Source organism: Dipodomys merriami, unplaced genomic scaffold (genome assembly GCF_024711535.1).
Source record: "Dipodomys merriami isolate MVZ:Mamm:240054 unplaced genomic scaffold, mDipMer1.0.p SCAF_21, whole genome shotgun sequence".
In the NCBI taxonomy this organism is placed as follows: domain Eukaryota; kingdom Metazoa; phylum Chordata; class Mammalia; order Rodentia; family Heteromyidae; genus Dipodomys; species Dipodomys merriami.
Genome location: NW_027203493.1, coordinates 7,703,649 through 7,721,036, shown reverse-complemented (window position 1 = coordinate 7,721,036; position 17,388 = coordinate 7,703,649). Strand labels below are relative to the sequence as shown.

At 46.6% G+C, this 17,388-nt stretch overlaps 1 protein-coding gene across 7 annotated transcripts in view; it reads left to right on the top strand.

Annotated features, from left to right (window-relative positions):
• The window catches only part of Atg13 (autophagy related 13), a 53,888-nt gene extending 38,805 nt beyond the window's left edge, over positions 1–15,083 (top strand). For 2 of the 7 annotated variants that reach the window (XM_070032440.1, XM_070032439.1), the window contains 11 exons: positions 970–1,066; positions 1,408–1,506; positions 1,887–1,980; positions 5,703–5,801; positions 6,541–6,651; positions 7,032–7,168; positions 9,293–9,407; positions 9,840–9,917; positions 10,122–10,238; positions 10,725–10,853; positions 12,903–15,083. In XM_070032440.1, coding sequence (XP_069888541.1) covers positions 970–1,066; positions 1,408–1,506; positions 1,887–1,980; positions 5,703–5,801; positions 6,541–6,651; positions 7,032–7,168; positions 9,293–9,407; positions 9,840–9,917; positions 10,122–10,238; positions 10,725–10,853; positions 12,903–12,980 — 1,154 coding nt within the window. In that variant the 3' untranslated portion in view covers positions 12,981–15,083. The remainder of the gene's footprint in view (positions 1–969; positions 1,067–1,407; positions 1,507–1,886; positions 1,981–5,702; positions 5,802–6,540; positions 6,652–7,031; positions 7,169–9,292; positions 9,408–9,839; positions 9,918–10,121; positions 10,239–10,724; positions 10,854–12,902) is intronic. The other 5 variants (XM_070032443.1, XM_070032444.1, XM_070032445.1 and 2 more) reach the window with 5 other exon arrangements.
• Positions 15,084–17,388: the final 2,305 nt, after the last annotated feature.

Here is a 17,388-nt window from a genome sequence, read left to right as displayed (position 1 = left end):
CCTTGAGCAAAAGAACCTCAGGGACAGTGCCCAGGCCCTGAGTTCAAGCCCTATGCTTGGCAAAAAATAAAAATAAATAGCTGGGTGCTAATGGTTCACACCTGTATTCCTAGCTACTCAGAAAGCTGAGATCTGAGGATTGTGGTTCAAAGCCAGCTTGGACAGGAAATGTCTGTGAGACTTTTATCTCCAGTTAACCACCAGAAAATTGTAAGTGGCACTGTGGCTCAAGTGGTAGAGGGCTCACCTTGAGCTGAAGAGCTGAGGGACAGTGCCCAGGCCTGGAGTTCAAGCCCTATGACCGCCAGAAAAAAAAAGAAAGAAAGAAAAAGGAAAGAGCATTCCTAACTTCAGAGATGGGCTTGGTTGCGACCTGTAATGATACATAGCTGGTAACAAAGGAAGGAAAAGATGTGAAGACATATAGGTGGCCTAAGAAGCTGTCATATTAACTGAGTTATTTTCATATTAACTGAGTTATTTTCTAGAAATTCTAAGAACTCAACTTTCTTTTTTTAGCTCTTAGCTCAGGTAGTTTTACCTGGAAGTACAGTGCTATTTTTCTCTGCTATATTCACTCCTTATAGAGCAAATTAAAAGGGACACACACACACACACACACAGAGACACACACACACAGAGACACACACACACACACACACACCATGGCATTTTTAAACACACACACACACACAGACACACACAGACACACACAGACACACACAGACACACAGACACACACACACACACACACACACACACACACACACACACACACACACACACACACACACACACACACACACACACACACACACACACACACACACACACACACACACACACACACACACACACACACACACACACCCATGGCATTTAAAGTGCTAAGTGGGAAACTGTACAATAGACTGTAAAGAGTCCATGGTATTCTCTGGACAAAAGCTAATAATTTGTCTCTTCTTCTAGGCTTCCAGACGGTTCGTGTTGGGACAGTGGGTACCCCTGTTGGTACCATCACTCTTTCTTGTGCTTACAGAATTAACCTGGCATTCATGTCTACCAGGTGAGGGAGGGCCCTTTGATCTCTTCCAGGATGATAAAGCTCCTGCCTTCCTGGGAGCTCAGATTAATTTGCCATTCAGCTTTGCTAAAGAACACCTTCAGAAGAATGAAATAGAGTGTGAGAGAATGAAAGCAAGTGAGTGAGTGAGTACATAGTTGTCAGATTGGAGAATTTGAGTGTCCCAGAGCCAGCTTATCGGGAATGTAGAGTTTATGGTCTGTATTTAGAGATTGCATTAGTTAAGGCGGTGGTGCCTGCTAAATGTGAAGGGTCCTCTGAAGACTTCATGGGGGCTGGGAAGGAATTTTAACAAATATTGCAATTTTCTTATTGCATTACAGGCAATTTGAGAGAACCCCACCTATCATGGGGATTATCATTGATCACTTTGTGGACCGTCCCTATCCTAGCTCCTCTCCCATGCACCCCTGCAATTACAGGTAAGGAATGTGAAAGGCACTCTCTCAACCTGCAGCCAGGCAAAAATAGCTACTTGCCTCATAAATAGAAGGGAAGAGCTTAGCTTCCCTTACTGCTGTTGTCTGGTTCTGGTTCACAGAATGTTTCAAAATTCTGGGGCATTTTGGTTTTGGTGGTAGAGATATGACTTTCCTTCGTAGCAAGTTACTTGAAGACTACAAGAGTACCTGTAGTTTATGGAATATTCTAAGAAAATTGATTGGTTTTCCAATCTGGCATTCTGAACTCTGCCTGAAACAATTCTTGATATAACTCCCCAGCCTTATTTAACCACTATTATATATTTTCTGATGTTAATGCCATTACCTTAAAATTCATTGTTTCATTTTCTTCATTTTAGAACTGCAGGTGAGGATGCTGGAGTAACATATCCATCAGTGGAAGACTCTCAAGAAGTGTGTACCACCTCTTTTTCCACATCCCCTCCCTCCCAGGTAAGGAGAAACAGCTCTGAGATGGTGGCACTTACTTGGTGTAGGCTTATGTTGTGGTGTTCCTGTTGTTGATGGCGAATGCTTGGAGAGGGTTGAGCAGTGACAGAAAGCCTTACCTGGAAGGTAAGTATGCAGCGTTTCTAGTCTAACCATTCTAAAACCCACAGTATTACATGTAGCCTTTGCCTTCCCTTCCCAGTATCATCTTCAATTTCCCTAGAAAACAAGTCACAGAATTCCAAGTGCATTCTCATACCAGCGAAATACTCTACTCTCACATACATTTGTTAATATAGTTCTCTTTTGAATTAATAAGTTTTATTTCTAAAAGAGCTCTTTTATACTAAATAAAATGCCAGTAAGAAAGCAATCATGTCAATTCTTAATAATTGGCACAAACATTTCAGTCATTAAATTTCCCACTTGAGTCAGCCTTTAGTGGTAAGCCCAGGCAACTTCAGTAAGACACAGGCTCCTGATGACCTCAGCTTCCCAGGAGGAAGCATGTGTAATGGACTGGGATTGAGCTGGGTCCTCATAACAGCCTTGCTTACCCTTCACCCCAGTCCTTTATCTTCTGCCTCCTTGGGCAGGCTCTGCCCAATATACCCATTAGTCTCTTCCCTTAGGCTTTCTTTTCTTCCACACCTACCCAGTCCAGATTATTCCCTTGACTGCCTTATTTAGTGGATACAACAAATTCATCAGCTCATTGTAACTTTTCATTTGTTATATTATTTTAGTTATGAAAATTAAAAAGTACATCTCCTTGGTTGTATTCTAGGGTGTTCCAAAAACAAGTTAAATATCTGTGAATAAGATTGCAAAATCCATGGATCACTCTTGTCTGTCCTAAAAAGGAGGCTTGTGCTAAAGCTGGAGGTGGTTCAGTGGTAGAGCATGTGCCTTGCCTGTGGGAGGGCCTTGGTTCAATCCCCAGTAAGCATGTATGTGCATGCGCTCACGTGTGTACGCACACACACACACACACAATTCTATTTTTGTTGTTGGTGGTGGTCATGGGGCTTGAACTCTGGGCCTGAGCGCTGTCCCTCAGCTCTTCAGCTAAAGGCAAGTGCTCTATCACTTGAGCTACAGTGCCCTTTCCAGTTTTCTGGTGGTTTATTGGAGATAAGAGGTTCACGGACTTTCCTTCGTAGGCTGGCTTTGAACCACGATCCTCAGATCTCAGCCTCCTGAGTAGCTAGGATTACAGGCAAGAGCCACCGGCGCTCACAATTCTATTTTTTGAGACAGGGTCTTATTGCATAGCACAAGCTGGCCTTAAATTTGCAACCCACAAGAAACAGCTACGGTAGAAGAGATTTTTATTCTCAGGTGGTCCAGATACTTTGGTTTGGAGGGGAGGGTTGAGCCTCTCCCCTCATGAATATATGTGGACATGAGCAGCAGCATAGCTTACTGGTACAAATAAAGATGTGTAAAAAAATGGGGAGTTTCAATTCAGGATCTTGTGCTTGCTAGGCAAGTATTCTACCATGGGAGCCACACTCCAGCCCTCTTTAGCTTTAGTTATTTTTCTATTAGTCTCCCATCTTTGCCCTAGTTGGCCTCAGACTGTGAACCAGCTTATGCCCCACAGAATCTGGGGTTACAGATACATACCATCACAACTTGGCTTAATTGGGATTGAGTTAGGTTCTGCTAACTTTTTGTCTGGGCTGACACTGAACTTCATTCCTCTCAGTATCTGCCTCCCAAGTAACTGAGATTACAGGTGTACACTAAGGCCTAAGACTCATTTGCTTACCAGTGTATGAATGGAAAGTATCTTGTCTGTTTGTTTGTTTGCTTTTGGGGGAGAGGTTAGCTAACCAGAATGTATGTATATCAAATTTGAGTTCATTAAACAGTTTTGTTTTGTAAATGATAAGTTCATAAACAAATGCAGTTGTGGTTCAGGAGCTATGAGGGATGGTAAGGCTTGGCCATAACAATTTAGCCCCAAAGTTAGAATGCATGTTAAATAGCTTCTATACCTGATGGTTACATAAGTCTGTTGGTATATATAAAGAGAGTCTTTCTCATTATATCCATTGCCAGTTGTGTCGTTATGGTTTAAAACTAAATCATGGCTCAGCCACAGTGGCTCACACTGTAATAATAGCTACTCATGAGGCAAGGTCTCAAGGATTGTGGATTGAGACCAGCCCAGGAAAAAAAGTTTGAGAGACCTTACATGGGTCCAGAATCATGGTCCAGGCTGACCTTTACTTAAACTTGAAGATCCTATTACAAAAAGAACTAAAACAAAAAGGAATGAAGTTATAGGTAGAATGCTTGCTAAAGCCCTGAGTTCAAACTCCAGTACCACCAAAACAAAACCAAATCAAGCTGGGGTGTCTTAGTGAATAGAGCATGTTTGAGACACTGAGTTTGATCCCTAGCACTGCAAAAACAAAAACAAAAAACAAAAAAAAGCAAAAAAATAAAACACGAACTAGATCATGGCAAGATTTCATCAACAAAACAATATGCACTTCAGTAGTAAGTATTGAGTAGCTCTGATCAAGGCTGGTAGAGTTTGGTACAGAAAATACGCCTTTTCTAACAGTTCTCCTCATTTCCTGTTGCTATTAACTTTCTTCCTTAGTATAATCCTACGAGTTACATAGTTATTTTTTGTTTTTGTTTTTGTTTTTTTGGGGTCGGGTCGTGGGGCCTGAACTCTGGGCCTGGGTGTTGTCTCTCAGCTCTTCAGCTCAAGGCTAGCGATCTACCACTTGAGCCACAGCGCCACTTCCGGCTTTTTTCTTTTTGCTTATGTGGTGCTGAGGAATTGAACCCAGGGCCTCAGGCATGCAAGGCAAGCGCTCTACCACTGAACCACCTTCCCAGCCCGAGTTACATAGTTATTTAACAACTTCTACTCAGCCTTTGCTGGAATCCAGGAAATACATGTTTAACAATGTGTTTTATTTGCCCACAAAATAAGGATCATTGTGTCAATCAGATACAGGCATGAAATAGTTGTGACCCTGAACTTGCTAGTATGTCCTACAGTGTTCATCTGATTCTAAGCATTGATTAGCTAATTGGTCAGATTTAAAGCTGAAGCAGCCATACTTCCAATAATCACCATGTTCATAAGTTGCTTTGAAATGTTGACTTTTTTGGAGGGATTTTTTACTTGCAAGTTCTCCCATATTGTAAGACTCTAGGAATACAGTTGCATGCCCACGCGCACATACTCTGCACACCCTCTCATCTTTCCTGGCACCATGTAGGAAAGTGTCCACCTGCACATTGTGGGCCCCTGAAAAGGCTTGCTGTGTAACGTAGCAATCCCAGCATCTTTGTACCTCTTGGGTTTACCTTGCACCTGCACTCAGGTCCTTCCTCCTGGAAGCTGTTCAATGGCTTCCTCCCACCCAGTTTTTGACAAAAGACAGACTAATGAATGATTCAGATGTCTCTGTTTTGCCAGATCCTACCCACTTGAGTCAACTTGAGTTTTCAGATGCTTGTCTGGGGGGCAGGATGGAGGACCCATGCTGGGATAAATGTCACTTCCAGGGACCCAGCTTCCCAAAGTTGTCCCTTTGGGAAGCCAGTGTGCATTGTTCCCCTTGCCACACTCCTAAGTTAGCACTGTCTCTCTAGCCTCTCACTGCCGCCCTGCTGGTGTTTCATTTCTTTCTCAAGTCCCTTTTCTCTTTTCTTCTCTTGTTTCTCCTGTCTCTGTGTGTGTCTTTGCACAGTGTGTGTTTACTGTCACAAAGGCACATTTTCAGACCCCTACTCCTGTGGTGACGGACGCTCTGAGGGTCCCCATGGCAGGACTGGCCTTTGCCCATCATGTGAGTTCATAATGGGTAGAAGGGGAATGATCAGATGGCTTCCTTCTCTTCAAAAAATGGAGACAGAGCAAAATGGATAGTTATTTAAATGTCCCCAAGTACCCTGAGGGATTATTTTGAGGCTCTGTATTGATTTTAACAGGACAGCCACAGGCCAGCAGCCCAAAATAGGGGATTCATTTGCCCCTCCTCCTTCCGTTGATGTGAAAAATACATGGAGTTATTTATATCAGATTTTCAAATAAACAAGACTGGTGTTCTTATTTTTTTTCAATATAAATAGGAACCCTTCCATACCCAGGGGTGATAGAGGGTGTGATTAGAGAAGATGGCCTTCTATTTCAAAGGGACCTCAAGGACAAAGGAGAAAATAGAATGACTTTGGAAAAACTGATGACTTTGGCTCCAAGTTTGGCCCTGGGTCTTTCCCTGGGGATCTGCTGGGCTCAAAACAGAAGCTGAGCCCCTGGGAACAGGGAAGCAAGGAGCTCATTTGAGGCCTTTGGGAGGCTCCCGACTGGGAATCCCTATCCCAGTACAAGCAAGCCTCTTGTTTTCTTATCCAAGAGATGTCTAAAAAGCCTGGCCTACCTTGTCATATATCGCACCAGGCTCCTGTGCTACAGACCTGTGGGCCTGGACCCATTCCTTACATTTCTGCAGAGCTCCATCATTTGTCACACTAGGATTGCCTATTTTTTCCTGCCTTTCCTCTGCCCCCTGTTTTTTTCTTGCTCAGCTTTCAAGCTCTCGCCTTTCCTATCAGCCTGCAGTCCTGGGCCTTGGATCAGCTGACCTGGCTTATCCGGTAGTGTTTGCTGCTGGCTTAAATGCTCCACATCCTCACCAGGTACCTTAAAGATGGGGAGGACCTTGTGCTTTCCAGGGCTGCCTCCCTGCCCTGGAGCGGTTAAGGGACTTCTTCAGATACCTGTAGTGTACTGTTTGGAAACAAGGTTCTTTGGATGACGGAAGTGACTCTGAGAGGAAGGAACCATCTTCAAAAAGGAAAGATGATTTTCCTGGGGTTTTTCTTCCTCTTTGCTTCTCCCTCTGTAGTCATTACCATGCATGTCTTCTAGTAGCCACATCCCAGAGCAGAAAGATCCAGGATGTCTGCCCGCCAGGTGGTGGCACTGTGATGGAAAGCTTGAAAGCAGACACTAACAAGTTAGGACGTGAGGTTTCCCTGTGGCAGTGGTTCACTGTATCTTTCCATTTCCCCCAAAGCTCATGGTTCCGGGGAAGGAAGGTGGGGTACCCCTTGCTCCCACCCAGCCTACTCATGGCGCCCAGGCTGACCAGGAAAGATTGGCAACTCACACACCTTCTGATGGGATCCACTGTGCCGTTACCCCTTCCAGCAGGTGAGTCTCCATTGTGGCTCTGCACTGTCAAAGCCAGTGAGGATAGGCTGGGAATGTAGCTTAGTGGTAGAGTGCTTGCCTAGCATGCATGAAGCCCCGGGTTCGATTTCTCAGTATCACAGAAAAAAAACAGAAAAGCCAGAAGTGGTGCTGTAGCTCAAGTGGTAGAGTGTTTGCCTTGAGCAAAAGAAGCTCAGGGACAGTGCCCAGGCCCTGATTTCAAGCCCCAGGACAAAGGAAGAAATTATACCATTGTCCTCTCAGATCACTGAAGTGATAATAGTCTATAAAATGTAAGCGATGAAGACCATAATTTGGTCTTCATAATTTGCAAGTAAAAATTCTCGCATTTTCACTATCAGAAATCACTTCTTTGGGACTGGAGGCATGGGTCAGCAGTATAATTTGGTATAGTCCATGCCTAGTAAGCTCAAGGCCCTGACTTCAAACCATAGTACCCCCCACACACACACCCAAAGAAAAAAATGACCACTGCTACCTCCTTTTTCAAGATGAGAGGGCTGTAGTATAGCTGAATGGTAGAGTCCTTGCCTAGTTCACATGAGATCTGGTTTCATTCCAGCACTATAAATGAATGAGTAAATGAATGAATAACAACCTCAGGAGGGCTCACTGATTTTGCCCAAGGTCACCTAGTGCGGCCTGACTGCATAGCTGTGTTCCTCCCCGGGAATGTGCTGCAAGCTGTCCTGCTCTGCGCCTCTTCTCCCTTGGAAGGCACTGGAGATAATGTGTGCCACCCCCCCCCCCATACACACATCATAAATGAAAATTCTCATTGTAGAAATTTTTGTTTGTTTCCCACAGTGAAGTGGTAAGAGCAGAACTGCTTGGGGAGACTTTTGTGTTGGTATGTCATTAGGAAGAAGACTCCATTTTTGGTTTTTCAAGTTTCCATTTTTGTCCTTACTTAAAGGAAAATGTTAGTCATTTTACACTCCCATTTTGAGCCTCACCTCCAGGGTCATTTCTAAAAGTAGCTAGAGATCAAGGACCCTGGATAGGGGTTCTGAGCTAAAGGTTTTAAGAGCTTAGAAACCTTTTCTTCATGCTGGTCCCCCTGCTACCTGGATTCCGGGAGATCACCTTATGTAGTCCTGTTCACCTTGAGCCTGCTTTTTTGGCCAGAGCCTTCTGTTACCACTGGGTGGCAACCACTGGCAGCCCAGTTTCTGTTGCTCAGAGCCGCTGTGACATACAGGACTCAGCATCAGTCCAGAAGGGATAATTGACACAGGGCAGGGGCGTGGAGAGAGAAAACATGAGCAAGAATGTAGAAATTTGGACCCAGGCAGTTCACCAAGGATGGAGAGAGCTCTGTCTGGCTAAGGCCTCAAATGTGGGACTATTGACTTTAAATGGACACTTCATGTGGTAGACTTGAATTTAATGTTGTACTTATAACATATACAGTTTTCTACCCAGGCACTGGTGGCTCATGCCTGTAATCCTAGCTACTCAGGAGGCTGAGATCTGAGGATCATGGTTCAAAGCCAGCCGGGCAGAAAAGGCAGTGAGACTCTTATCTCCAGTAAACCACTCAGAAAACTGGAAGTGGTACTGTGGCTCAATAGAGTGCTAGCCTTGAGCTGAAAAGCTGAAGGACAGCCCCCAGGCCCAGAGTTCAAAGCCCCACAATCGACCAAAAAATATATATATATACATATATATATATATATATATATATATATATGCAATCTTCTGTATAGAACAAGAAGAAAATCTAAAATGTGGGGCTTAGTTCTGTAATACTAAACTGGCAGTTTATTAGAGTTGTTGTCCTGTGTCTGACTTCTCTGTGCCTGCTAAGCAATGTACATTACTAGTGTTTCAGTTCAGCTTTTTGTAAGTTGACACAATTTTAACGAGAAATTTCATCATGTGCATAAGTTTTAGTTGTTCCCAACAAGTACAGCCTCCTGTCAGCTCATGAGGCAGGGGACACTGGCAGCAGCCCAACCACACGGTGCTATGTCCTACATGGGTGGTGGGACCTGAAGCCTGCTCAGGCCACAGTCCCACAAGAGGGTGGACATAGTGGAGAAACCAAGTCATTGTGCTGTGGCTTGAGAATTGAGCACTCACTGTCCCTTTCTTCCCTAGTGAGGATGCTGAAACTGTATCTAACAGCAGCGAGGGACGGGCCTCCCCACATGATGTCTTAGAAACCATCTTTGTCCGAAAAGTGGGAGCCTTTGTCAACAAACCCATCAACCAGGTGACTCTGCCACTGCCACCTGTGAGAATGTCCTTAGAGTAAGGCTCTATGGCAGCATCTTATGGAACTACTGAAAATGCTTGCAAGTGTGTGTGTGTCTAAGTGTGGAAGTTTTACTGTGAAGAAGACTAAGAACTTTCAACAACCCCTAGGGAGACAGGCTGGACACTATTTAGTTCACAAACTGCCTTACTTTGGAATAGAAGTTCCTCTTCTGTAGGCCCAGTGACACAGCATTGGTGTGGCTCAAACTTACCCAGCTGAATTCTCAGGGTTCTCTTCTGTGGGCTTATGTGATATGGGGGACAGGAAGACAAGGAGGTTGTGGGGTCAGCTGAAGTGTTGGAACCTGCTGTTCTGCTGACTTCTGACAGCCTGTAAGCATGAGCCAGGGGAGGGGCCGGCACGAATGCTTCTCTCCTGTCTCTTCAGGTGACTCTGACAAGTTTGGACATACCTTTTGCCATGTTTGCTCCCAAGAATTTGGAGCTGGAAGATGCCGATCCTATGGTGAGCCCACCTGTGACTGCCAGTTTCCAGTAGATGGTGCAGTAGTCACTATCCTGGTTGGGCCTCCACAGACCGCAAGCTAGGCCCCTTGGCTTCTGCATCTACAGCCAGCACTAAGTTTCTTACACAAACTTCTCAGTTGACTCATAGTGACGTGGGTCCAGTTCACAGACTCAGCCCTGACTCTGCCTTATTTTGAACCAGGTAAATCCTCCCGAGTCCCCAGAGACAGCATCTCCTCTCCATGGCAGCCTGCACTCCAATGGCTCCAGTGGAGGCAGCAGTGGCAATGCGCATGATGACTTTGTGATGATTGACTTCGTAAGTGGCCTTCCCCTCCCTTCACCTGTGCTGTTCTAGGACAAGCAAACCCCCATGCATTTATTGCACTTGAACAAGATCTTTCCCAGGGATCATCAGTAAAGATGGGATAGGGCGGTGGATGTCTGGGGAGACAAAGGCCCATGAGTAGTAAGTAAGGTATTATGCCATGCCTTGGGTGAAATTCATAATAAAATCTAACTGGGGTCAAGAGGTATCCACTTAAAAGTCCTATTCATGCCTAGTGGATGGCCCTTGATTCAGGGAAGGAATTGAAGAGGACATGAACTTAGCCAGGGAGGGACCCGGATTAGACATCTGTAGCAAGGTGTAAAGATTCTTCTCCCTCAGATAAGTCTGGGAGAAGCTTTTCTTTGTTCATAGCTTATCTCCTCTGATTTTTCTTTGTAAACCAAGGCAAGCTAATTCAAATCTCTGTGTGTGTGTGTATGTGTATACATACACTCTTTTTGTTTTGTTTTGAAGAAACCTGCTTTTTCTAAAGATGACATTCTTCCAATGGACTTGGGGACTTTCTATCGTGAATTTCAGAACCCTCCTCAGCTGAGCAGCCTTTCCATAGATATTGGAGCCCAGTCCATGGCTGAAGACTTGGTATGGACTTCCTCACCGATGGTCATTCCTCCTGTACTGTAGACCTAGAACTTGCTTTCTGTTCTCCCTACCCCTCTGCCTTCATTGTCCTTGTTTTACTTTAGGAACAAATCTTGAGATACACCAGTGGTACTCACTAATTGTTTTCTTAGATTTGCTTGAGCTCAGTTTTCCTTTGCACTACATATTCTCTGTGTTACTGTTAGTTGCACACTCTGGCCATACCCATCTTCTACCAGGCAGACCATGGTGCAGGGCACAGGAGCATGTAGGTCCTGAAGACCAGTGATTTTGCTTTCCTCAGAGAGCTCCCTCCTGCATCAAGCCGTTCTCATGCATGGCCAAGCATTCTGAGATGGATTTTATTACCACATGTCTGCTTAGAGTATTGCCTACTTCCTGCCTCTGAGAGGCAAGCAAAAGAGTGGCTTGCACAAGTCACTAACCTGGTCTGACCTGGCACAGGAGAGTCACTTGTGGACATCAGTGCACTGTGGGGATGACTGCTTGATGGAGTTTATCCCGACATCCTCCTCACCTAGTGATCAAGTCATATGACAGATTGGGTTGTCTTGTCTGCAAGGTCCCCCTGTCTGAGGTGGGACTCTCACTATTACAGAAATTAGAGGCCTTCAGAGGAGCTGCCCTTGATTTGATTTAACAGAAAACCCTCCTTTGTAGTAACGAAACAGAAATACTACTACTAATTATTCTTTACAGTTACCAGGGCTGTCTAACCACCAGGCCTTTCTTCGTCTCTTCCTCTTTCTTTCCTTTTTTCTTCCCTCTCTCCCTCCCTCGCTTCCTCCCTCCCTGCCTGCCTGCCTGCCTGCCTGCCTTCCTTCCTTCCTTCCTGCCTTCCTTCCTTCCTTCCTTCCTTCCTTCCTTCCTTCCTTCCTTCCTTCCTTCCTTCCTTCCTTCCTTCCTTCCTTCCTTCCTTCCTTCCTTCCTCCTCTCTCTGTCCCCACCCCTCTTTCATGGAGCTAGGAGTTGACCATGAGGTGGGCATATGCCCAGGCTGTCAGTCACTGAGTTGCATTTCCAGCCCCTGACAAGCATTTTTATTGGGTTTTAATATGACTTTTCAGCAGCAAAAAAAACATGGATTTTATTATTCCAATTAACAAAAGAAAAAAACTCTGTGATTAACTTGCCAAGATCATAGAACCAGGCAAAATAGTTTTGACCCCAGATGGCCTGCCTTTCTGAGCTTGGCAATCTGACCACCAATCACCAATCTCATGTGACCTGTGCGCTGAAAGAATCTAGGTCCCAGTACTCTCTGTGTGATCACAGCCAGTGCTAGCTGCTTTCCAGGTCTACCCGGCAGCTATAACCAGACCCACCGCTGCTGTCAGGGTTGTGGTCTACTTGAGGATCTAATGCTGGAGAGGTTCCATCTTCTCCCAAGTCCCTTATGCATAACTCCACCATCAGCAGATCTCTGTGAGGGGTTGAACCCTACAGATTGCTTTCTGTTGCTTAGTCCTAATGGTGACCGACTACTTCAGTAGAGTGAGATCTTTATCCATAGCTGGATATGACAGCAGGCTAGTGTGTCACAGCTGTTTTCCTTTGCTTCTTTTTGCTACTGACCCCTCAGCCTCAGTTGGCCAGTGTGAAGGTGTTGGTGCCAGGCCTCTCACAGACCTGCCACATCAGTCTAGGGGCTGCAATGGCTACTTTGTCCCTTTTCTTCCAGGGCATGTATGCTCAGAAAGGGCATGAAAAAGCTTTCTTAAAGTTGACTTGAGCCATGGTGCTCTGAACTTGCAATTTCATTCTACTGTTGGTGATCTGTGCCAACCACAGTTTGTGTTTGTAGTTTTTAGCCTGTTTTACCTTTATAGAGTGTGTGGCCCTACAGACTCCACAAATCCCTGAGGACATGTCCACTCCCCCATCCCGATGGCCACCCTGCCATCCTGCCTTCTGCTCAGCTAGCACTGCTCAACAACACTTTTTGTCTTACTCTCTTCCTCGCTCTCAGGGACTGACTGGTGCCTCTCCCAGGCCTGACTAAGCCCTTCTTCTCTTCTTCTGGTACAGGATTCACTACCAGAGAGGCTGGCTGTGCATGAGAAGAACGTCCGCGAATTTGATGCCTTTGTAGAAACCCTGCAGTAAAAAAATGTCCTGAGTACCAGCAGCATCCCTGTGGTCCCAGGGGGCTGAGAGTCCCTCACTCCTCAGTTACTCCCTTCCCTCATGCTGCTTCCAGAATGGTTCCCCATGGGGACCCAGAAGCCTCTGCTCTTGGACCATCCTGAGACTCCATGGTGGCAGTGAAGCCTAGTAACTGCGGGGAGAAGGGCTTGCCTCCAAGCCTTTCAGCTAGACCTGGGTTAATGGGCCTCAGCAGAACCACCCACCCATGTTCGCCCGTCATTATCAGTTGTTTCACAAAGGATGTCACCTAGTTCCTGTTGCTCCAGCCTCCTGCCTAGGTCTGCTCTGAAGCTGGCTGGTCCCCTTGCCTGCCTGCTCTTACCATCAACCATTTGACATTCCAGCTAGTGGCCCAGAGGCTGGGACAAGGCAGAAAGAAGGAGAACATGTTGGGGGAGGAAGGAGGGAGGAGGGTCCTGTAGGCTCTCTAGGTATCTCCTTTAATTCTTGGGCTCCCCCTCTCCTCTTCCCCCCCCCCCCCCCGCCAATCTCCCTCTCTCTCTCCCCCTCCCTTTCTCTCCATCTCACATATACTCTTGGCAATATGACAGGCCTGTCTGCCCAAAATGATACCCTTCTGCAAGGTTGTTCTGTCCCTAACCAGAAGTCTGATCTGCCCTGGTAGTTGCAGGTATTCAGGCCCTCAGCTCCATGGGAAAACCCCAAACTTTGTGTAAGATGCTATTACTGAAAACCACAGCAAATATCACACACACACACACGTTGCTGCTCCTTGGTTAGAGGACATGGTAAATATTTATTACTTCAGAGAAATCAGATATTTTATAGAGAAAATATGTTTGAGGTTAGATATTTCACTCGGGGAAGGCTCAGGCCTCTTCCTGGGACAGAGGCCTCCTGTGGAGGTTCCTCAGGATCTGGGATGCTGCTTGGAGATCTTCCTTGCCATTGCATTGAAGGTGAGATCCAATAAAAGGGCTGGCAAGGGCCAACTAACCCTCCTAAAACTGCATTGAGCTGACAGCAGGCTTTCCCTTGCACACCCGCAGACTCCTGGTGAGCACTGTCATTGCCCTCAGTCTCAGCCTCCATTCTGGCAGCCAGGAAGTCTCGGGGTGCTAAATGTGATGACGACTCAGAGTTGCATATATGCCATGCCTAAGTGGCATTGTGTGTGTCCTCCTTCTGGAGCTCCTGATCCTTGGGGGCTGGACTATGGAGCTTTTCCTCCTACTTGGGCCTGGTCACCACCTCTCTTTAATCCCACGGTTTGTTCATAGTATACTGCCCTGGGTTTATGAGCTGGATATGGTTCCCTGTTGAGAAACCAAAGCTGGGCATGTGATTGACTTAACCTTTCAGGTATTATTACTTGAGTAAGTCAAGTGCCTCACCATCTGCCCTCTCCAGCCTGACTGGCAGCTGGGCAAGAAGAACCAGCCTGCCCCGTTCCTCCTGGGCCCTGGGTACTCCTTGGCTGAGGCTTGGTGGAGCAGGTGCCTCTCAGTGCTTGTTCATGAACTGCATGTAAAGCTGTTCCCACCTGCACAAGGCTGACTTCTGAAGTCCGGAGTGCGCTCTAGAGGGGAGCCCTGTGCATATGTCTGCTGCCAGCATTGGTGACCAACTAGCCCTCCCGTCTTTGGGCCAGGACACATCCGTGGCCAGCTGAACCAATCAGATTTGGTCCCTGGACCAGTGCTGAGGAGGAAGGGCCTAGTAAGTGACTAAAGCCCTCATCTCAGCTGCTGCAGTCTCAGACCTTGCATGGAAGGCCTGTTACCACTGGGCCAAGACAGTCTGATACCTTTGGTGTAAGCCTTTGCAGGGTGCAGCCTTTCTGCAAGACTTGGCTCAGGAAGGCTGAGACCTCACTGATCCTGGGAGAAGCAAGGCAACCAGTAAGGTGGCCCTTGCCCCTCAGCCCCACACAATGGAAAGAATGAGCTCTAGACTTGACTCCTGCAGCCCCCTGGGCACGGACTGGGACCAGTCATCAGCTTCGGGGTGGCAGAGGCCCTCCTTCAATGTACTCCAACTTAGCTACACTTTAAAATGTATCTAAGAGATTTCCAATAAAAAGTTTTTTTTTCTCTACAACTCCTCTGCAAATTGCCTCCTGCCTCTCTACATGTCTGGGTCACCAGCAGGCTCCATGAAAAAGGAAACATGGGGGATTTTTATAGTGCAAAAAGGCCTTGGGGCTTGACCGCTGAACACAGGTAGCCTTGGGCTGGTCAGGAAGCTTCTAGAAAGCCTTTTTTTTTTTGCCAGTCATGGGGCTTGAACTCAGGGCCTGGGGCACTGACCCAGAGCTTCTTTTGCTTAAGGCTAGCACTCTAGCTCTTGAGCCACAAGGCTACTTCCGGCTTTTTCTGTTTGTGGTACTGAGGAATCGAACCCAGGGCTTTGTGCATGCTAGCTAGGTAAGCACTCTACCACTCAGCCATGTTCCCAGACCTTCATTTTCTTTATACATGGCAGGGTCATGCATTTGAATAGTGAATGAAATGGTATATATGAGGTAAACTTGTAGCAAAATCTCCCTGAGAGGTTGGCCATTGTCAACTCTATTCCCTTTATACAATGTGCTCACTACCAGGCTTGCGGGAGATGGTCCCTATTTGTGAAGGTACCAGTGGCAGACCCTTGCAATGTTTCAGGCAGAAGACATCTGAGCAATTGCTAATATAGTGAGAGGGTTGTGACCAAGCAAACACAGGGAAAGGAAGGGAACTGAAGTGGCAGGAAGTCAGGAACTTGCACAGGTTTGTTTTGCTGCCCTGGGGACTCTGGGAGCTAGGAAGGGTAGAAGGGCCTGCAGGGATAGGCCTTCCTGGCCCCAGGAGCTACAGGTACCTCCAGTCTATCAAAAGCTGGCCCTTTCTCCTGGTTTATGGTGGTGATAGGAACTGAAAGTAGAGCCAATGAGCCTGAAATGCACGTTGGTACATGTCACTCTACTTGACCAGCACCACACAACTGCTCTCTGGGTTGTCCCTTAACACTGTTTCATACTGAAGTCAAGCTCCAGCACAAAAATAAGCAGATCAGAAAATTCTGAATTTAGACCAAACCTTGGACTGAAGAAACGGAGCTAAGCTCACTCTTGCCTTCCAGGGCTTTTTGGTGCTCCTGGCTGGACAGTTGCCTCAAACCCTAGGTGGGAAATAGTGGGTTGTCCCAAATGACCCTCACCTCCAAAAGCAGAGTGCTCAGTTGCCTCACTGTGCTTTGCCCCAGAGACCTACTATTGCTAAGGCTTTGGTGAGCTGACACTTTAACTCAGCAGAAACCACAGCAGGAACCTAATTCGAGTACACAGCTCCCCATTTCTCTGGCTCCCCTCTCCTATTTCCCTGTGCGATTGCTTTGATGCTCTACTCACCCAGCTTACAGCTTGTAGAGCTAGTGAGACTGCCAATATCTTTTGCCTTGAGGTCCCTGGCTGCAGGCCCCAGTTGTACAGTGAAGACTCCTGGCACTCAGGGCCAGTGTTTACAACCACCATCTTAACCTTGCCTGAACCAGTCAGTGCTCTAGCTGAGCTGCCCCAGCCCGAGCAAACGGGGAAGAAGGCCCAGCTGGAGCCATTAGAACTGTGTAACTACAATAGACAGCAAGCACCTCGAAGTTAACCTTGACAACTGCGAAGTGAGATTCTGCTCTCCTATCCTCCAGTGACTAAAAAAAATTGGTCATTTTTTTCCCCCACTTGCCTTTGCATAGACATACTAAGAAGGCTTTCTACCATTGAGCTAGAGCTTGAACCCAAAACTTACCATCTAAACCTTTAAAGCACAATCTGCTTAAAAGAAGGAAAACTGGATTTTTCGCAGCCTCCATGCAGCCAGGTGGGAAGCCTTACCTCTCAGGCTGCTACAGGTGCAAAAAGTGGAAGATGAGCTGGGCCCTAGTTGCTCACACCTGTAATCCTAGCTACTCAGAAGGCTGAGACTCGGAGTTGAAGCTAGCCTGGACAGATAAAAATCCTTGAGACTCCATCTCCAAAAACAACAGGCAAAAAGGTAGGGCTGGAGGCATTGGATTAAGGGGTAGAACACCAGCTATAGGTGACTAAGCAAGCAAAGAAAGTGTGAGCCCCTGGAAGGTGGCTCAGTGGTAGAGCACTTGCCTTGCATGCATGAGGCCCTGGTTCGATTCCTCAGCACCACATAAGCAGAAAAAGCTGGAAGTGGAGCTTTGGCTCAAGTGGTAGGGTGCTAGCCTTGAGCTGAAGAGCTGAGGGACAGTGCCCAGGCCCAGAGGTCAGGCCCCATGATGGACAAAAATAAAAATAGAAAGTGTGAGCCCCTGAGTTCAAGCCCAAGTTCTAGTGGAAAGTGACAGTTAACACTTCCAAGCTGCCCTGACTAACTCACAAGTGAACAAGATGAGGATGGGG